The 22,465-nt window shown below is 42.1% G+C and overlaps 1 protein-coding gene across 1 annotated transcript in view; it reads left to right on the top strand.

Moving 5' to 3' along the window:
* FYB2 (FYN binding protein 2) overlaps window positions 1-22,465 on the top strand; it is a 123,719-nt gene that overhangs the window by 71,065 nt on the left and 30,189 nt on the right. Inside the window, exons 6-11 of the mRNA XM_034653257.1 lie at window positions 4,388-4,422; window positions 7,105-7,136; window positions 10,540-10,642; window positions 13,355-13,514; window positions 21,351-21,465; window positions 21,575-21,615. Of these exons, the coding sequence (XP_034509148.1) occupies window positions 4,388-4,422; window positions 7,105-7,136; window positions 10,540-10,642; window positions 13,355-13,514; window positions 21,351-21,465; window positions 21,575-21,615 (486 nt within the window). The remainder of the gene's footprint in view (window positions 1-4,387; window positions 4,423-7,104; window positions 7,137-10,539; window positions 10,643-13,354; window positions 13,515-21,350; window positions 21,466-21,574; window positions 21,616-22,465) is intronic.

Here is a 22,465-nt window from a genome sequence, read left to right as displayed (position 1 = left end):
AATACATAAGACCACTATAAGGAATGGGTTAAGGGACATAGAGGAAAATAAAGTTTCTGTACTTCACATGAACTAATAAAATGTGCATACCAGTAGACTATGATGTTATGTGTGTATATATAGTGTAATCCCTAGAGCAATCACTAAAAAGCTATACAGTGAGATATGAAGAAAAAAAAACACTATAGGCAAATCAAAAATAATTCTAAAAAATGTTCAAGTAACCCACAAGAAAGCAGGAAATATCAAACAGAGAAGCAAAAAACAGAATAAACAGAAAATAAGAAAGGGCAGACTTAAGTCCTAATATATCAATAATTGTGTTAATTACATTAAATGTAAATTGCCTAAATATGCGAATTAAAAAGCCCTAACATATCAATAATTGCATTAATTACATTAAATGTAAATTGCCTAAATATGCCAATTAAAAGAGAGAGATTAGAAGATGCAAATTTAAAGAATGTCAGTGTGACTATATTAATAACTGATAAAGCAAACTTCAGAGCAAAGAAAATTACAAGAGATGCAGAGGGACTTAGAAGTGAATGTAATATGTAATGATAATAGGGTCAATCCATCAAGAAGACAAAACAGTCTTAAGTGTGTGTGCACCAAGCTCCCGAGCTGTGATACATGTGAAGCACAAACTGAAAGAAGAAATAGACAAATGGACTCATAGTTTGAGACTTTAACACCCCTCTCTCCACATTGACAGAACACCTACTCAGAAAATCAGCAGGGATACAGAAGAATTCAGCAACACCATCAGCAACAGGATCTAACTGATATCTATAGAAGGTGCAACAGGAGCAGAATGCATGTACTTTTCAAGCATCCATAAACATATACCAGGATAGACCACATTCTGGGCCATAAAACAGCACATTTTGAAAAATTGAAATCATAGTGTATTTTCTAAACACAATGTAATCAATTTAGAAATTAGTAACGAAAAGATAACAGAAAACTCTCTAAGCACTTAAAAACAAAAGCCCACATTTCTAAAAGGAAATCAAAATATATATTGAACTGAATGAAAATGAAAATATATAAAAAAAACTGTGGGACACAGCCTAAGGAATGCAGAGGAGAAATTAATAGCACTAAATGCTTACATCAAAAAAGAGGAAAATCCTTAAATCTGAGATCCAACCTCAAGAACATAGAAAGAGAAGAGAAAAACCTAAAGCAAGTGGAAGGGAGGGGAAAAAAAAGATTAAGAGCAGAAATAAATGAAATTGAAAACAGAAAAGCAGTAGAGAAAATCAATGAAAGCAAAAGCTTGTTCTTTGAAAAGGTCAATAAAATTGACAAACCTCTAGCAAGACTAACAAACAGAAGACACAAACAGTATCAAGAATGAAACAAAGATATCATTACAAACTGCAGACTTCAAAAGGACAATAAGAGGGTATTATGAACAACTCTACATATCTAAATTGGACAATTTAAAGATGGAACAATTCCTCAAAAACTCAAATTATGTCAAGTTACTCAATAGAAATCATTTGAATATCCCTGTAACTATTAAGTTCATTGAATCCATAATTAAAAAAAAAAAAGCTATAACACTGTATGTTAACTATACTGGAATTAAAATTTAAAAATAAATTAACAGAAAATAGGACTCCCCAAAAGACCATCTCAAAGTCCTGGGAGATTTCACTGGAGAATTCTACCAAATGTTTGAAAATGAATTAACACTAATTCTATACAATCTTTCCAAGAAAAAAATGGAAGAGGAGGAAACACTTACTGATTCATTTTAAGAAGCTGGTATTACCCTAATAACAAACCCAGACAGAGACAGTGCACAAGAAGAACACACCAAAAAAAAAAAATATAATAATAAAAATAAATGAGTTCAACAAGGTCACAGGATACAAAATAGAATTTTAAAAATCCTATTTCTATATACTAGCAATGAACACACTAAAAGCAGAAAATACCATAACCTTCACAGTAGCTAAAGAGAAATAGACTTGAATCTAACAAAATGTTACAAGACTTAAATTTTGAAAACTACAAATTGCTGATGAAATAATTCAAAGGAAACCTACATAAATGGGGGAGATATACCATGTCTATGGATTGGAAAACACCATATAGAAAAAATATTCTCCCCAGATTGATAGATAGATATAATGTAATTCCTATAAAAATCCCAGCAAGATTTTTTTTTTTAAATATATTGACAAGACTATTCTAAAATGTATATAGAACAGCACCGGAACTAGAATAGCTAACAACAACAACAATCTTTGAAAAACTGGGAGGTAGCAGAGTAGCTAATTTCGAGAACGATGTCTGTAGTAATCAAAACTGTGGCATTGGCAGGGAAGGACACATAGCACAATGGAACAGAATTAGAACTGAAACCTACACAAGTGTGTCCAACTGATTTTTTTTTTTTTACAAAATTATAAAAGGGAATTTAATGGAGTAAATATTAGCCTTTCATGGTGTTGGAACAATTGGATATCCATAGGTAAAAATCAATCAATCAATCTCAACGTAAGTNACACAGAACTGAAACCTACACAAGTGTGTCCAACTGATTTTTTTTTTTTACAAAATTATAAAAGGGAATTAATGGAGTAAACATTAGCCTTTCATGGTGTTGGAACAATTGGATATCCATAGGTAAAAATCAATCAATCAATCTCAACGTAAGTCTCACATCTTCTACAAAGATTAACTCAGAATGGATTGTTCTTTCATTCTCTGCCCACCAAGGGTAAGGAATCTAAATGCTACCTTTCTGGAGGAGAGGGGGAGAGGGAGGGAGGAAAAGAAGGGGAAGGATGAGATGGTTAGCTTTCGCTATCACCATTGTATGAGTTCGTCCCTTAAACAATGCCAGGAAAACAAAGACCATCCCCTTGGGGACGCACAGCTCAGCATGGGTGCCTTTCTGAGGCTTTGCCCTTATATATAAAATGTGGGTAAGCAGGACTTAGGCTGTTCTAGAAGTTCTGCAGAATTGTCCCCAGAGGTCATCTAGACTAGCCATTCAGACCGCGCTTCCTAGGCCCTAGGACTGTCCTGAAGGATACTGGAGACCTTGAGGGTAACATCAACCAGAGAAGTTCTGTGTATGCTTATGGGCAATATTCCACTTAAATGAATGATTCCGTAGCTGGGAGGAAGTTCGAAAGCCATTTGCTAATGGAGTGACCTTGGGCAAGTTACTTCACTCTTTGGACATCTGCTTCCTCATCAGTGAAATGGGGGTGTCAGTAGTGATCATTGTATGAATTAAGTGAATTCATACATTTAAACACTTAGCATAGTTCCTGCTATTTGTAAGTACAAAAAATGTTATCTGCTTTTTATTATTGTTTTTATATTATTAGTACTAGTCCTCTCACCTCCTGGTTTTCCAAGGTTGCACAGGGAGTTAGTACATGGAGGCAAAGCCTGAAAGCTGTGGTCATGTTATGGTGCCAGCAGTTGGAGGTTCTGAGGACCATCTTTTGATATGTGTCCTTTTCCCCCAGCTGGAATAAAGCTCATCAGTGGAGAGCATGGGCTCCAGTGTTGTGGGTTCTGTCCTCCTATTATGATTCCTTGTCCCTTCCTGACCTCATGGGGTACAGTCTTTTGTCCTTTATATTCCTTCCTTGGGAGCAAGTTATGATGGCAAAACTTATCTTTGGAGAACCTCTAGTTTGTTAAAAAATAATAATAATCAAATTATGAATGCATAATTAATTCAGCATGTATTTTTGTGTCCTAGCCTTGGCAAGTAAGCCTCCTCTGAGCCTTGGTTTCCCCATTTCAGAAATAAGACAGAAGAATAATATCTCCCCTCTCCCCAGGTGGCAATGAGAAGCAAAAAGATCATGATTTGTTATTTCTTTGAAAAACAAAGAATGATACATCAATTGAGGGAGGGAAATTATCATTTTTAAAATTGGAAAAGAAATCCATATTTGGAATGGATATGGAGCAAACTGCATCATAAGCAAATGTTTATTGTGTATTAATAGCTAAACAAAGGTTTTAAAGTAAGCAATGGCAAAATAATACATTTTGATTAAAAACTCAGTAAAACGTGAAAGTGTACAATGGCTCCAGTTGAAGTGCATAGTATTAATCATCTACAGAGAATTTTAGCTCTTTGTGTCAAACAATCACATGCAGGCAGTCCCTAAAGAAAACCTAGGATTTCATTTGTTTTATCAGTAGATTGTACGTGTAGAATAATAATGACCTTGAAATGAAACAGGGACACCCGGGTGGCTCAGTCGGTCAAGCGTCTGGTTCTGGAGGCTGAGAAAACTGAACTCTGCCATCCTTCATAATTGCTTGAACCCTGGGTGCTGTAAGAAACGGGTGAATAAACTGCCTCTGATACCTTTTTTTTCCGTATTTATTTTAGCAACTTATGAAGTCGAAATTGAAGAACCCCGAAAGGTATTGTTTCCTCTTTTTTTGNTCCTCTTTTTTTTACCAACTTTACAACAGGTAGACAGAATTGACAGTAAAGTGGTGTCTTTTATGAGTGAAGAGAAAGGTCTTTATTTTCAGTTTTTTCCCGATTCCTGAGGCTTTTCCAAGACTCCAGCTGCTAAGATTCTGTCGCCTGTAATAACAGAGATAGAAAAGGTGGCGTGGAGCAGAGGGAGAAGCTGGCCCTAATCCATTCCCGGCCTGTTATCTATGGCAGCCAGCACCAACTGGCCTTTAATAGTGGCGCCCTCAGAGGAGTGCTGTGGCACAAGCCCAGTGTGTATCTCCCGCACTTTCGGGAGGATGACCAGCCCTGTGAAGGCACATTTTCTGGCTCCTGGTGGGCACAGTGTGAGGTGCCGCCTTGGAGCAACTTGATTAGGGCCCAGGCAGAGTCCCTGCCGGCCCCACTCCCAGCACCTGGCTCTGTGATCTCGAACCTCCATTTCCTCACCCGTGAAACAGAGATAATAGAAGTACCCACGTCTGGGGTCATGGTGGGAATGAGAGTAAGGTAAGTTCAAGGAGACGGTTCGAGAGTCAACGCCCGCGTCTCTTCCCGGTGTTTTACCTCTCTGGGCTCCAGGTGCCTCTTCCGGAGAGTGGTGTGCTCTCCATGAGGGCCGGAAGCAGGTGCCCTGCGGTGACCACATCTGCTGTAGAGCAGGCTTAGTAAATAAGGGCCTTCGGACTCGTTTCACCGAACTGCTGTGAGAACTCAACAGTAGGTGCTCACCTCACGTTTAACTGGGTCAATGAAGGTTCACTCTTTTCTCACGGGGGTCATTTAGTCAAGATCTTTCGTCTTTCTGCTTGTTTTCTCACACCTACTGGAAAAGACTGTTCATTTGTGGGTGCACTTTCTAGCTAGAAAACTATAAATGATTATTCTTATTAATGAATGTTCAGTCTATTAAAATCCTTCAATTATCCGGCAACATCTCCAAAATAATAAACTTTTCTGCATAAGTAAACTCTGTAAATAACTAGAGTTTATCCCATTCAAAAGAAAAAAAGCATGAAAGTATTTTTAACTTCTTTTTAAAAGATTTATTTATTTGAGAGAGAGAGATGGCAGGGGGAGGGACAGAGGGAGAGAGAGACTCTCCAGCAGACTCCATGCTGAGCTCAGAGGCCCCCCCGGGACTCGATCCTACAACCCTGAGATCGCAACCCAAGCGGAAACCAAGAATTGGATGCTTAGCTGACTGTACCACCCAGGTGCCCCGTATATTTAACTTTTAAATCTTAACTTTCAGACATGTATTGTTTTCATTTCAGTATTCCTGTCTGGGTGAGTGGAATCTGATCTCACCCTGTCGTCATGACATGGAATCCTTAGGAACATAAGGGATTGAATGGCTACAGTTCGTGCTCTTCTTTATAAGATGTTCTTAGTCCCTTGGGACCCCTGGATGGTTCAGTCGGTTAAGCGTCTGCCTTCAGCTCACATCATGATCCCAGGTTTGGGATCGAGTCCCGCATCGGGCTCCCTGCTCAGCGGGGAATCAGCTTCTCCCCACCACTCTGCCTCCTTGTGCTAAATCTTTAAAAGGAAGGAAGGAAGGAAGGAAGGAAGGAAGGAAGGAAGGAAGGAAGGAAGGAAGGAAAAAAGAAAAAGTGCTTTTAGTCCCTTGTTAGGTGTTCAGAACTAGTTGTCTTCCCACCAAACCACAAGCCTGTTTGCTGTCATTGTTTTCTGTTCTCTTGACAGTTTTGATTTCTCTGTCAGTATCGTTGTCTAGCAGGGAGTCTTTCACGTGGAAAATTCTGTACCAAGTCCTTGTTACGTGTCAGACACTTGTACCAAAGTGGGAGCACTTCATCCTCAGTGTTCCCCGGTAAGCTACGATCACTGCTTGCATTTTACAGGGGAGAACCGGAGGCTCAGAGAGGTTCGACAACCTGTAAATACTGTGGCAGAGGTCCATTTGACTTGTCACTCTACCATCCGGGTTGTTAGAATTATACGGAAAATAAAAACCAGTCGTCCCGAATGAAGGCCTGCGGGGGGCTCTCCTCAAAGGAGGGCAAATGAGCATTTAGGCTGGTCTTGGGAGCAGCATTTTCGAGGCTTAGCTATTTTTTCTTCAGCATTCTTGTCTAGATTCAAAATAATGAATCAGATCTATGTGACAACTGAAAAAACGGGCTACAACATTGTGGTCACTGGGACATAAGCTTAACAGAGCCAAATCTAGGTCATATGAGAGTGAATTTCAGGTCAGCGGGTGCACAGCCAGCCAGGGAGAATTCCCAGCATGACTCACACACTTGTGTTACCACTTCTGCCCACTGAAACATTGTTCCAATATCACAAGTGTGTGTTTCCCCAAATGATGGGAAAGCTTTATTCTACAGATGCATTCCTGGAAAAGCATGCAGAGGACTATTCTTCTAAGTCAGATGATACATTCCCTCTGGCATGCACCATCACGCTGGAAATGCTTCTTTTCCTTTCCCGCTGACCTTCAGTTCCACTGGCCAGGGTTCCTGGAAGTTTCTGTTGTCAGTGGCCACCTTTGCTCCTTCCTGAGACCTCACCTGCCTGGTCTTTTGGTCAAGTCTCTAATGATCTGTAATCACACAACAAAGGCATGGTTTGGATTGGTTTATGAAAATGACCATTTCCCTCTTTACTTTCAGCCTTGGAAGAGTGGTCTCCATCAAGAGCTTAGGTAAGTTTTATCTTCAAATGGAAAAGCATTAATCTGACCACTGACCCTCTGATGACTGAACCAGTTTACCTCGATGGGTCAGCTATGCTTGCAGAGACTGACCCGGTTCAGCTTCCCCAGCACCTTGTAAGGTACCTGGTACAGAGAAGATACTCAGGGGTCCTGCTCGGCCTTTCCCTCCTGCCTTGTTCCAGCCCACACCACGCTCATCAGTAAACACTGAGTATCCAGCATGTGCCAGCCACTTGCTAACAACTGGGGTGGTAGCAGTGACGGTGACCTGGCCACTACCCTCAGGGGCTCCTGGACTGTGGGAAGCGCACAGCCAAATAGGCGTATAACCATCGTGTGACTCCCAAAGAACTTAGTTTCCAAAATGCACCATGCTGTTTCAAGTCTCTGTGCCTTTGCTGCCTTAATTCACCCCCAACTTAACGATCTGGCAAACATCTCCTGACCATCAAACATTCCCATCTGTAAGAAGCCTTCCTAATTCCCCTCCTTCCGAGTGAAGTAGCCAGTCCCTTCCCTGTAAGGTTCACAAGTTTGCAGTAACATCCCTGTGTGTCATTTGTTTGCTAACACACCAGTTCATCCTCGCTCTCCCTCCCCTCCCCTCCCCCCTCCTTGGGTGGGAGCTCCTTATGAGAAGGGCATGTGTTTTCTTGTTCTTGGTGCTCCTGACACCTCTCATACTTCTGGGTCCGAAGCAGGACCTTGTCAAGGGCCATTCTCTGACCTGCCCCTACAGGGTCTGTGTCTGTCTATCTTTCTTCCCCTGGAGTTACTTTTAATGCATTAGAGTAAACATGGTCGGTGAGGTCTGGAGAAGCAAATATTAAAATTCCCTGGCTGAGGCTAACCACACAAGCACTGGATCACGGGGGAATCCTGTTTCACGTCTCTCCTTGAGTTCTGGCCTGCCTCCATTCATGCCCCCCGTAATTACCCTTTAGCATCTAGCATGGTGCTGGGCACTTGCGAGGTACAGGTCACATGATTAATTCCATGTTTCTTGAGCTTTTACTCAGTTCAGAAGCTGCTAGATTCTAAGATACAAAAATGAATAGAATATATTCTCTACTCTTGGTTCAGGGCCTCTGTCCCAGAATGGTTGGGGGTAAGGGGCTATTTGGAAGGGGAAATGACCATCTAAGTAGGAAGTGACAATATAATATAATCACTGCTAAACAGTTGTAGAAACACAGAGATGAGGCTCTGGGTGTGCTTTCTTGAAGTGTTGACAGCTGAGTTCAATCTTGAAAGACCCGTAGGAATTGGCCAGGTAAAAATGTCAGAATGTATGTTCCAGGCACAAGGAAAAGTATGAGCAAAGCCATGAGGCCAGTTCAGGGCTTCACAGACAGGGATCATACGTGAGCACGAAGTGCAGTGTGGGAGCAGAAGGAATGAAGCCAGGAAGGAGTATACAGAGCTGGGTCCAGAAGGGCCTGCACCCCCTAATTTACCATTTAGACCAACCCTGTCTGATGGAACTATAAGGCAAACCACAGATGTCATTTAAAATTTTTCTAGTAGCCATAAGTTAAAAAGTAAAAAGAAACAGGTGAAATTAATTATAATGTATTTTATTGATGCCGGTATATCCAAAATATTATCATTTTGAAATGTAATCAGTATAATAACTATTACTGAGGTATTTTACAGTCTTTTTTTTTTCCCTAGTAAGTCTTCAAGATCCAAATATATGTTCTACTTACAGGTCAGTTTGGACCAGATAACTTCCAGTGCACAATAGCCACACATAGAGAGTGGCCACAGTTGGACAGCACAGATTTAGACTTCATACTCTAGGTTGGGGGAGCCACAACAGAGTATCAAAGCAGAGATAACGCACCACATCCCCTCAGAGTATTCTTAGAAGTCACCATATTGAATTTAATTTGATGATTATTTATGGAGATCCAGTTATAGAGAAACTACCGGACAAGACCTGAGGGACAAGATGGATTACTGAGGGTATGTATAGCGGCAAGGCAGCAAATGTTTAGGAGAAATACTGGAAATGTGCAACGAGAAGTAAGAATTGGGTAATTCTAACAGCCAATGCTTCCATGAAGACAAGGACCCCAACAGTTATTGCAGGTCCATTATGTGCTCTGAATAATGCTAAGCTTTTCACGTTTTTCTCACATTTCATTCTCATGGCAACCATGGAGATTGGTGTTGTGATCGTTCATTTATAAATGAGAAAATTTGATTTTTTTTTTAGAAAGATTAATCTTAGACTTGCAGAAAGAGGGATGTATAGTGGGGATTAGAAGCCAGCCCTCCCTCACCACCCCGATCATGACAGAACTAGCAGATGGCCTTAACAGTGGGCACAGTGCTCAGTAATTAGATGAATGAATGAAACTCCCGACAACTCTTTCCATTGTCTTTCAGAACAGTACTGTCTCTGGTGTTTTTCCTCCCTCGATGACCGCCTCTTCTGAGTTTCTTTGAGGGCTCTTCTTTTTCTGCCTTCCGTATGAATGTGGTAGTAAATCTAGTTCACTATGCCAGAAGCGGAAGTCCTCCCATGGGGCTTGATGTTCCCCAACATTCTGTCCTTGGTCCTCAGGTTCTTCATGACACTGTCCACCTCGCCTCTCTCTCATACTCCCCCCAGTGCAGCTGCTGTCTGTGTACTGGTGCGCGGTGGTCCTTCATTCCCTTAGGGAAGACTGGCCGAGTACCACCCTGTGCCAGGCCCCGTGCTATTGCTGCTCTAGGTTACACAGCGTGAGTGCTGGGGATTCGTACAGAAATAGAGCTCTGCCTCTTTATAACTTGGTTGTTCACTTACAAGGCAAAGTGGGGGAACTGGAGGCAGATCCATAGGCAGTGCTTTCGAATACAAGACAGAAGGACAAACTATTGGGGAAGCAGATGAGAAGGTATGACTGGGAAAATCAGGGAAGGGTTCTGAGAAGGAAGATGAATCAGACAAATTGAGAAGGATGCGATGATTTCCAGCAAGATGCAGAAAGCATGTCTGTCAAGAGAAATAGCAACTAAAAAGGGGAAGTTGCTCAAGCTAGGATGGTGGGTTTGGGGAATGTGAGAGTCCACAGCAAAAGTGGAGGGGAAGAGCAGAGGGAGATGGGGTTGGAAGGAAAGGCTGTGGCCAGATCACAATGGGCTTATGTTTTATCCTACAGGCAGTGGGGAGTTCCTAGGAGATTTTAACCAGGGATTCATTCTGGTGTGGATAGAAGCAGGTAGAAACTCAGCGAAGTGAGCTAATGGGTGACCTGATCTCATCTTAGAAGAAGGTGAGAAGAGGGGGATTATTCGTATTGTTTGCATTCACTTTCCCCGTTCATTGAGGATTGGATGATACGCTATGATCAAAACACTCTAAACCTCACTTTTCCCCTATTATCTCTTCACATCTAAGCCCTAAACATGAAGATGAAGATAAAAAGGAAAAGGAAAAAGAGCCCTGTGAATTGGAACCTCGAAAACCAGAAAAGAATCTACATTTAAGCCATCTTTTCAAGGTATCGGTGTTCTAGGGTTCTGGGCCGAACAGTACAGTTCAGGCATGTTGTCGGAATAGTTCATGGAGTAACTTTTTAGAGGCTGAGACAGCAGCTCTCCAGAGACAGAGTCAGAAGACGCAGCGGGTGTTGGGTATTTTATCGAAGAAAGGAACTTGTCAGTAACACTGAGCTCTAGCCTCAGGTTTTCCACTTATTAGCCATGAAGCAGGCCTTAGGAGTGGGGCTGGGACTAGTATGAGTTCAGCAAGGCACCCAGGGGGCAAAACATAGACACTCATTCGGGTGCTGTACCCTGCAATTGAATGACCCCGGAGGGAGGGCCTCCTTAAAGTGTGTGCTCGAAGGCCCTGCTTAGAAGAACGACTTACTCTCTGAGCTCAGTCATTTCATCTGTAAGAGAAGAATAAGTAATTCCTACTCAATTACAATCCCCAGTCCCACCCTGATTCTGTCTTGTGTGTGATGATAAGATAAAGTAATATATGGGAAAGTGGTTTGTAAACCATAAGATACCATAAAAATGGAAGGTATTCTTAATTATTACTTATTAGTAAATACTGTATATGTGTGTGTGTATTCATATCCAGTTGACACTATCCCCTTCAGAACACCTCGAGTGGTCAGAGGCTTAAACAGTCAATCCCACCAGGGCTGCTACGAATGGTCAGAACATTCTAAAACCTATTTGAGTTGTGCCTCTTAGAATATCAGACTGTTCCAGTCCCATCTGCAGGGCTTGGCTAAATCAAAGAGCTTGGTGGTGGCATGGGCCTGAACTGGTGTGTAGGCCCAGAGGCCAGGCTGGACAAGCCTGTGTGTTTATAGAGGATCACAAAGCAGCATAATTCAAGGAAAAAGTCAGTCACTAATTATGAAAGACAGGGACTAGAGTTAGGGAAGTGGCATTGCATGCCGAGGTCAGAGGGAGGATGAGGCCCTAAGTGGGTGATGAGGCCAGAGATCAGAAAGGGGTTATCAGGAGCATGAGAAAGACAATGGGGGACCATGGTTAGGGATATTGACCATGAAAGAGTGAAAGCAGGGAGATGTTCTCTGTCAGCGCTGGCCGTTTGACAAGAGCCAGGTATGTGTCAGGCTACCACCAAAGCGACATACTCCTGGTTTTGTGGCATGGATTTGAGTTTTGGAAATTGTTAAAAGTGACTTGGATTATGTTAAGTAAATGCGGTGGGTGGTGTGGATGGACAGTGGTGTTTGGGGTCAGATGTAAATGATAAAGTCAGTAGAGACAGAATCCCCTGTGATTGAAACTGCCCCTAGGAAGCATTCCCAAGGACAGGCCAAGGGGAACCCAGCACTGCCTTATTAGGGGCCACGGTGAGAGAAGGTAGTCACTGCATTTGTGTGCAACTGTGACTTATTGCTTTGTCATTTTCCCCATTAAAAATATCATTCTTGGCTGTGTAACTTGAAAGAATGCCCCTTCTTATGTTCTCCTTTTAGTTTGCCCAGACCCCACTAAGAACTCAGGAAATCCCTTACTTTATATCTGTTAAGAACTTCAGCTTTTTCCAAGTACTTTCAGATGTATTGTCGTAGTCAATGTTCCTATCCACTTGCTGTTGGAAGGACAGTAATCGCTTCTCCCATTGTCATCTGATAAATGGCCAGAAAAGCTGTAACTCTCCTCGGTTTCCAGTGTCTATTCCTGGCAATCCATCTAGATCTTTCTGAAATGCACATCTGCTCTGATTGCTGCCTGGGGCTCAGCGAGGCCCACACTGAACCTTGCACGCAAGACCCTGCATTACTCAGCCTCATTCTGTCACTTCTTTCTCATCTCGTCTTTTTTCCCTGTCCCTTCCAGTCTTCCCTCAGCATCAGCCTCCATACACCTGTCTGAGGACCCTAACACTTGTCCAGATATCCATGCCTTTGCTCGTGCTGATTTGTCCACCACGTACTCCTTTATACCCCCAGTCAATCTCTTCCTTTCATTTTAAAATTCTCTTTAATAAGACCTGCTTTGGAAGTCTTCCTCCACCTGGTCTCCCAGCCAAGAGAACTGACCTCCCCTCCTCTGTCTCGGTGAACAACACAACTGCAAATAGCACTTGCCACATTGTACCTTAATGTTTGTGTGTATTGTCTCTGTGATCAGTGTGTAGGTCACCTTGCGCATGGTGTCTCTCTGTCTCCGGAACTCAGCATTTGTGTCTGACAAACACTGCAGGGAGGGAGTGGGAAAGGAAGTGAGGAGGAACAGAAGAATGGCAGGGGGAAAGATGAAACATCAGGTGAAAGGAGCATAGCATCTCTTGGTGGCCAGGAACACAGGGTTCAAGTCCTGCCCTGGTACACTACTAGCTATAAGACCGGAGGATTTGGAGGCCCGTTATTTAACCTTTTGAAACTTTATCATGTGGACTAATGATCTTTTCCTAATGGGGTCATAGAGTTGAGGTGAGATAAGAGATATGAAGAACGTGTTCCGTGGGCGGTGCTCCACTGTACGCGGGCTGCCTCCTGTGGGGCTGCCTTTGTGCTGGGCGTCTGGTGGCCACGCAGAGGTGAGCAAAAACCTTAGTGTGCATCCTTGTGAAACTTAGCCTGGGGAGACTGCGTTTGGTACCACAATAAATCATTGCTATCCGTGAAGAGTGAATGACTGAGGAACGGCACAAGGAAGCAGCCAACGGAGCAGGTAAGTCCGAGCTCTACAGCTCTCTCCATGTTGCATGTGTTTAGGGGGCTGCCCATGGAGGGATGCTGGGAAGAAAGCAGGTGATGAAAGTCCTCGGAGGCAGCAGCAGCATGCTGCCCGGGAACCAGGGCCCTGTGAGCGACGCTGTCCAGACAAAGGCCTGCCCCCAAGACCCGAAGCTGGCCAGGCACTCCGTAGGCCCCTGTAAGTTGCTTTCCTTCCTGGTTCTTTTCACCAACACCAAATGATTTTAAAGTCATGTATGTCTAAGATGTTAGTTTCTTTTATAAATATTTATTGAACATTTTTCTGTACCAGGAAACTTGCCCTAGTGAGGCAGTTGTGCAGTCATGGGAAGAGCACTGGATTTAGAAGACTAGAGTTCAGATCTAGGCTCTAATACTTATGAGCCATAACTTCATATTCCTGCTGCTCCATTTCTTCATTGATAAAAAGGGACCATATCGTGTACCTCACAGGGGTTTTGTGAGGGCCAGATCTGACAGTATGTCACATAAGAGGTACTCAGCAAATATTTACTTCTTTCTTTGCGCGTCTGCCAGCTCCTAGTGACTTTTGTAGGCCAAAATAATTGACACACTGACGATATAATTATGGTATCATCAGTTGACTTCATTTAGGTTGTATTTTACCTTCATGTTAGTTAAGACTCTTGATTACAGGTAACAGTAATCACATCATATTGTGTTGAGCAAAGAAAAGAAGAGGAGACTCACCCCAAGGAAAGTCTGGCAGTGGCTGGATCCACGGACACAAACAGTAACTCAAGGACTCCATGTTGCGGCTTCTACTTTGGGCTTTTCCCTCCCTGGCTGGGCCCCATTTTCAGACAGACCCCACGCTTTTAGAGGCAATATGGCATCTAGCAGTAACAAGCTTATACCCTATCCTCTTAAGATCCCCAGAGGAAGACTAGAAATTGTTACCTTCTCAATAGTTATGAGAAAAGGCCTAGATCTGGGTCTTATTGGCTCAGATTGCGTCACATGTCACCTCCGAAGCAGTCCTTATGAATGGGGGAGATGATGCTCTGGTTGGCTCTGCCTGTGTCATAAACTCACCCCTTGAGCTGAAGGCAGAGTCAGTTCTACCAAAACTACATAACAGACTGAAGGATTTCCCAAGCAGAAGAAAAGGGCTGTTATCGGTGGGAAAAAATAGGTGTTGGGTAGACAAAACAGATATCCACTCCAGCCCAATAAGCCATGGCGGACCACTGACATTTCACATATTACAGATCAGTTATGAGCAGAATAAATACTCAGTGATCACAGGATGGACTCCAGGCCCCTTAAAATGTGCCTCTGGTCTAGCTGGCCACATCCCTGCCTCCCAGGTCCCTCCCTGCGTACTCTGCTATAGTCCACATTTCCTGTGTCAAGTGTTTAAACACCCCTATAATCTTGCCTGATCTCTGCTGGAATTCTCTCCCTGCTGATGTCCTAGGCATCCTTTAAGATCTATCCCAGAAGTCACTTCTTCTGAGGCCTCCCTTACCTCCACCCGTCCTCCTCTTCCCTGTACTCCAGGAACCACAATTCCTCACTCCTTTGTTTCCATGGCACTGAAACGGCAACCAAGTGACCACATCTCCGTATTAGGCTTTACAGTTAAGCATTTCTAGGACCCAGCACCACTATATACTAATCCCATAATCTTAGGAAATTTACAGACTTTCATGTGCAAATGGGATTAATACTAATTTTCCAGGGCTATTTGTCATGTGCTCAATAACTGTTCCAGGGCTATTTGTCATGTGCTCAATAACTGTTCCCTTCATTTATTTCCTTCTCTAAAAAAATAATAGCATACCTTACATTATAATACGTGGGGTACATGTTTGTCTCCCATGGTACACTGTGGGCACCATGTGATCAGAGACCATTTGGTATTTTTCTCTGTATTTCTGCAACCTGGCACAGTGTCTGGCACACAGGCAATCCCCCAACAAAACTTTGTTAAAGGAATAAAAGAATAAATCCAACTTCAGTGAGACTACGGTAGATTTGACAACATGCATAATTCTCTTGAATAAGAAAAGTAAAGAATGAATTTTTGGAAAATGTATTAAAGCATCACAGAACTGATATAAAAAGAAAGCGTCCATATACTCGCAGGAAGCAGGAACCTGGAACCCTGGAAGGCGAGTGCCAGAGCTGCTCTTGCCCTAAGGGTTTTTACTGAGCTCTGAATCTCTTGAGCTCTTGTTTTGACTGTGTGACGTGCAGAGGACAGGAGCTATATTCCAGGGCCTACCCCAAGTGAGCTTATAATTGGAGACTCTTGTATAAAGTCAGGACCTCAAAGGATTATGTCCACACATGAATAAGACTGTGCCTGTAGTTAAAAATACTACATTGTGTACTTGTGAATGTGTTATTTAAAAAAAAGGGTAGATCTCAAGCATTCTGAACACAATAAAAGGTTTTTCAAAAGTAAATGTAAAAAGGGAGAAAAAAAGACATTTCTGATATTAATGACACATGCGAAAGCACAGAGGTGGCATAAAATCAAAAACCATGCCTTAAGTTGAGAAATGGGTAGACTTAATTTGGAATATAGAAAAAAAAGGAAGTGAGAGGAAGACAAGTTGAAGTGAATGAAAGAGTTACCGGAGAGCCCCGAACATGGGGCTGAAAGCTATTTTCATGCAATTATGTACTGTCCGTGAGGAGTCAGTATAGATTTGGGGATTACACCATGAAGAAAACAGTCCAAAGAGGATTATTCTGAGTAATCTGTACATGCTGCTTAAGCACAAAGGGAGCTGCTGAGCCCATTAATAGTTCTTTGCAGTACTGGTTTGAGTAGCACAGAATGCTTAGTCAAGGAGAGTAGGCGTGAAAACAAAGTTTCAAGAAGAAAAACACAATAGAATGTCTTTCTGTACTCCTTCTATGCAGATAGTCCTCTTGAAAAAAATGAATGAAATAGAAGTATCACTTCTTTGGGTTGAAAAAAATTAACAAAACATAAACCCTGGCAATCAGAAGGAAACTTGTCCATTTTGACCCTGGTGCTGGGTGAAGAAAAAAAAAATGATCACCAAAAGCCGACCCTCATGCCCATCAGCAGTTTGACTTCCCACTACTACGCGTGTGGTCCAGAAGAAACCCAATGTAATCTAATGTGGTATCGGCTTGGTAGCCCTCCCCGACAATGGGTAAAAGCAAACAAAATCCTCTTTGACAGAACCAACTGCTATCCCAGGTTTCAAATAATTTCACAATATATGCTTTTAAAAATTAACAGTTTATAGAAAAAATTAAACAAGTCACGGTGTTTGGAAACCAGCAGAACAACAGACTCTAGGAGCCAACCTGCAAGATATTACAGCTATTAGAATGATTAAACACAAAATGTAATATTTAATATATTTTAAAAATTAAAAAATATGAACAGGAATAGATCTGAAAAAGATAATTTGATAAATTGATATGGGAATGCAGTGAATGAATAATATGTCAGATTAGACACAGGTGAAGAAATTAAGGAACGAGAAGATAAATCTAGAGAAATTATCCAAAATATATTCCAAATATTATCCAAAACATATAGGAAAGAATGAAAGAGAGGATAAGAATCCTCAAGGATAAAAGGAGAAGTCTTCAAATAAGATCAAATCAGAGTTCTAAAAAGGGTCCTGGAAAGAGTGGGAAGGAGGAAAAAATAAAGAGATAATGCCTGATGATTTTCTAGAACTGTTGAAAGATAGCCAATTGTAGATCCGGAAGCCCTGAAGTTCTCAAGCAGGATAAATAAAAGAACTCCAAATCTAGTCATATCTTAAGGAAATGGAGGAATATTAAAGAATAAGAGAGTATCTTAAAATATCTTAAAAGCAGACAAAGGAAAAGGCCGGTCACCCAGAAAGAAACAAGTAGGCTGATGAGTTCTCAACGACAACAGTGTGTAACTTGAATACAATGCTGCTGAAAGATATGAATGTCTATCCAGAATTGTATAACTAGTGAAAATGCATGGCAGGAATGGAGGAAAAATTATATTTTCAGACAAATAAAAAGATTTTAATCACCAAATGAAACCTTTTGAAGGAGACTCTAAAGTGTGCACTTCAGGCAGAAAGAAGATAATACCAGATAGAGAATTTTGGATGCAAGAAAGAAAAAAGCAAAAGTATCAGCTGAATAAAACAATAACATCAAACTGGGGAGAGGGGAAAAAATATTGAGCATTAACGGCACATATTTGGGAGGTAACTCAAAGCATTCTAACTAAGGCTTTTGGTTGTAACAAGAGTAATTTATGCTAGCTTTAAAAGAGAGTAGGATGTATTCATCAAAAGATACCAGAGTGAAAAGGCAAGGCACAGAGTGGGACTCAAAGGACTCAGATATGGAATATAAATCTTCTATAAATTTCACTGTATCCAGAAAATATAGAAATCAGAAGAAACTGTTTAGAGAAATTGGGAAAATACTTGAACAGGTACTTCACTCAAGAAGATATTCAAAAAGCAAATACATTATGGAAGATCCATTCACCTTCATTAAGTCTCGGGGAAATGCAAATGAAACCTACAATGAGATATCACTACATGCCCACCCAAACAGCTAAACTAAAAAACACTAAGAATATCAAGTCTTAGTGAAGTTGTGGAACAACTAGAACTCTACTACACTGCTGGTACTGTAACTGGGGAATCACTTTGGAAAGCTGTCTGGCAGTGTCTATTAAAGCCCAGCATATGTGTATCCTATGACTAGCAACCCCATGCCTATTCTTATACCCAATAGAAATGCATACTTCAAATTACCAAGACATATACAAGATGTTCGTAGCAGAACTTTTTATAATAACCTCAAACTGGAAACCACCCACATGTCCATCGAAAGTAGAAAGGGTAAATGTAGCGTGTTCACACAATAGAGTCGTTACAGGAGTGAACAAATTACAACCGTACGCAATAACACAGATGAATGTCACAGAGTATTGAAGGGAAGTAGGCAACACCAAAGAGAACATTTTGGATGATTCCATTAATATAAAGTTCAGAAATAAGCAGAACCGGGGCGCCTGGGTGGCACAGAGGTTGAGCATCTGCCTTCNCACATGTCCATCGAAAGTAGAAAGGGTAAATGTAGCGTGTTCACACAATAGAGTCGTTACAGGAGTGAACAAATTACAACCGTACGCAATAACACAGATGAATGTCACAGAGTATTGAAGGGAAGCAGGCAACACCAAAGAGAACATTTTGGATGATTCCATTAATATAAAGTTCAGAAATAAGCAGAACCGACCTCTGATATTAGGCGGTGCGATGGTGGCTCCCCTTGTGGGAGGGAATGAGGACTAGAACAGAACACGGGAAGGGCTTGGGGGCACTGGCAGCGTTAGGTTTTTGATCTCTGTGCTCTGAACATGACTATGTTCGATTTGGGAGAATCCATTGAGCTGTACTCTTATGATTTGTGCTTTTTGCTGTATGTTCTCATTAAAATTTAAAACATACTAGGGTAACTATTCAAAGATAGCACATATTCCTTCCAAACAAATAGGAAACAAAGAAGAGTGAAGAGAAGAAATCTCAGTCAAGAAAGAGGAAGATGGGGGGGGGGATAGAACAAATAATAAGTATGTAATGAGATAGCAGATGTAAAATTTAATATATCAATAAACACTATTAACTCAGTATGTGAAACACTCTAGTTAAAAGACAGGCATTCAAATCATTCAATATTAAAAAATATTGGAGTGCCCGTTATGTGCCTGGCCCTGTTCTAGGTGCTGGGGGTATAGCAGTAGACAAAACTGACAAAAATCGCTATGCTCATGGAAGTTGCATTCTGACCAGAGGAGACAGATAGTAAATATAGAAACAATAAAATATCCACTCTGTGGAACGCTGTGGTAGTAAATGTTATGGGAAAAAAATAAGCAAGGAAAGAGAATCAGGAAAGCAAGTGCAGGTAGTAGGAGTTGCAGTTTTAAAGTGTTCGTAGGTGACTTCAAAGATGTAAAGTAGATGAGAGCCAAGTGTATCCAGGGTGAGAATGTTCTGGGGAGAGGGGAGAAGGAATGCAAATATCCTGAGGCAGGAACCTACCAGATGTGGGGGCAGAACAGCAGGGAGGCTGTGTGGCTGGAGCAGGGTATAGTGGGAAATGAGGCCAGACACATGACAAGGGACCAGACAGCGTGGGGGCTTCTGTAGACCATTCCAAGAAATTTGGCATTTCCTCTGACAGATTTTTAAGAATGAATGAGAGGTTTTGAGCATAAGAACAGAATGATCTAATTGTATTTAAAGAATCATCCTGGCTGCAGTCATGAAAGAAGAAAGGCGAAGGGATAAATCAGGGACCTGTTAGGAGCCCGTTGCTCTAACGTGAGAGAGATGACGGGAGCTTGGAGGACCATACGTGGTAGACTTGTTGAGATGCATTTGGATCCAGGATAGAATTTAGAAGTAGAGAAGGGAGTTCAGGATGTCTTTGTGTTTGGGACCCAAACAACTGAAAGGATGGGTTGCCACTTGTTATTGAGATGGAGCCGACTTCAGGAAAAGCAGATCTGCAGGGAGAAACTGTGAGTTTGGTTTGGAGCATAATGTGTTTAGACAACCAAATGGGAGTGGTGTGAAGGCTGATGGAGTATCTAGAATTCGTGAAAGATGTCTGAGTTAGAGATGTAAATCTGGGAGTTGTCTGTGTTTTTAAAAAGAAGCCATAAACTTCTACATTTGCTGCAGCCAAAAGGAAGGATTAAGAAAGAAAAAAAATGTCTTGAACTGGGAATTAAGCACCTGTGTGTTCAGCATCTCTGCTTTGTGCTGGAGAACTTTACTGGTAATTCCTCAAGGAAAGCAGTACCTTAGAAGCTGACAAGCTTGAGATGGTTTAGGGTCTACATGCTAACTGACTTCTTATCAGGGGATAAAATCTTGTTGCTTGGTTCATTTAATTGACACAAGTCAATTTGCTTATTACTTATTTCTCAGATGTATCACTTCTACTTTCTGATTAACAGTTCATGTGTGAAAATGGTTCTGAATCACCCATACTCGAAATATTAACCTACGCCAACTGATAAAAATGTGGCAGTTTTATGGTTATGACAAATTTACAGCTCTGTAAAATAAACCAGCACCTGCAACTAGCTACATGTGCCAGCAGTCCCTGTACATTTTTCAACCTGGCACACCATCTTCTGGCTAATTCCATCACTAAGAAATAAGAAATGTTAACATGCTCAATCGACTTGTCTAAGAAATTTGAAGAAAAAATGTCACAAAACTGGATAAGGTCATCCAGATTTAAAGAGAGAAAAGGGGCGCCTGGGTGGCCCCATCGGTTGAGTGTCTGACTCTTGATTTTGGCTCAGGTAGTTATCTCTGGGTCATCGGATCGAGCCCCTCGTCACTGGGCTCCACATTCAGTGGGGAGTCTGCTTGAGATTCCCTCTCCCTCTCCCTCTGCCCCTCCCCCCCCCGTTCGCACTCTCTCTCTCTCTCAAATCCTTTTTTAAAGATTTTATTTATTTGTCAGAGAGCGAGCACAAGCAAGGGGGGAGCGGCAGGCAAAGGGAGAAGCAGGTTCCCCACTGAGCAAGCTGACCTGAGCTGAAGGCAGACACTTAACTGACTGAGCCACCCAGGTGTCCCTAAATAAATAAATCTTCAGGAGGAAAAAAAAAAAAAATAGAAACTCCAGGGCTGTACCATGGAGGATCTCACCATCTGAGGTCAGAGAGTAGAGAAGAGCCATCAGAAGAAGAGTTACTGGTCACTAGGCTAGCACTCTTCGTAAATACGTATTCACCCTTGCCACAGTAGTATAACAGCTGGTGTTATCATTGTCCGAACTTCAGAGGACCATAACTGAGTCTCTGCAGGGTGAAGTGTGCCGAGGAAGCATCCATACCAAGATTATAATCCAGTTCCAGTATATGAAATCTGCCTTTCTATCCTTGCCTCCACTGCCACGGCGTGTGTGAATGCATTTCTGGGAGCACCTGGTGAGCTATTCTTCAGGACTTTCTCTGTTTTCTTTACAGGTGGGTATGTGGAAGCCTTGGAGGTCACCACAGAAACGCCAGGCAGGGGGGCCTGTAAGCCTTGCTCCATCTCAGAGGAGACATATGATGACGTTGAGTACCCCGGGAGAGCAGGGTGAGTGCATGTCAGCCCTTCAGGAGCGTAGTGAGACTGGAGATGGCTGTGGCGAGACGAAAGGTACAACACAACAGGTTAATGGTCTTTGCGTTATTTCTCCCTCCAGACCACAGTCAGACCTCTCTAACTCGTTTGCTTCCGATAATGGTAAGTATAGGAAGACATTGGTAGGAATTGCTGAGTGCTTCTGTGGCTGATTAGTGTAAGGTGGCCTGTGTCTGTATATACTTTTAATAATGCCAGTAGGGCAAGGTGATGATAAGCTAGGTAGGAGAGGTGGTCTGAGGTATGTGCTGACAAATGCACTTAGAATCATGAGGGTGAAGATGCTAATAATGGGGCTTTTGTGGCAATAAAGCAACTTCACTGTGAAATGTCCTCCTTTCTGCTTCACAATGCAGGTCTGATTATAGGAATTTTTTTTTTAATTTTGTTAGTTAGCGTACAGTGTAATATTGGCTTCAGGGATAGGTTTCGGTGGTTCGTCACTTAACGTACAACACCCAGTGCTCATCACAAATGCCCTTCTTAATACCCATCACCCATCTAGCTCATCCCATACACCCCTCCCTCCATCAATCCTCCATTTGTTCTCTATCGTGAAGAGTCACTGATGGCTTGTTTCCCTTTCTCCTTTGTTTTTTTTCCCCTTGCCATACGTTCATCTGTTTTCTTTCTTAAATTCCAGGAATGTTACTTACTTAACACACAATCATGGTTTCCCAATACTTTTAAGATCAACTTTTACATGGTCTAGAGGCCTTGAGTGGTTTGCCTCTACCTGCCCGAGACTCTTCACACGATACTCAGTCTTCATCCTCGAGATTCATTCATGCCCACCTCCTTTTTAGTTTCTCTGACTTGCCAAGCTCCACCACAGGGTGTTCTCATGTGCGCATCCTCCGTCATGAGTCTTCTTCCCTCCCTTGGGCCCCTTTGCCTACGTGACTCTTAATGTTTCCTCTGATCCCAGCTCCTTTGTTATTGCCCCAGGGAA

This window comes from Ailuropoda melanoleuca, chromosome 2 (genome assembly GCF_002007445.2).
Source record: "Ailuropoda melanoleuca isolate Jingjing chromosome 2, ASM200744v2, whole genome shotgun sequence".
In the NCBI taxonomy this organism is placed as follows: domain Eukaryota; kingdom Metazoa; phylum Chordata; class Mammalia; order Carnivora; family Ursidae; genus Ailuropoda; species Ailuropoda melanoleuca.
Note: the sequence above shows the minus strand (reverse complement) of the source record. Positions and strands in the feature narration are given on the sequence as shown.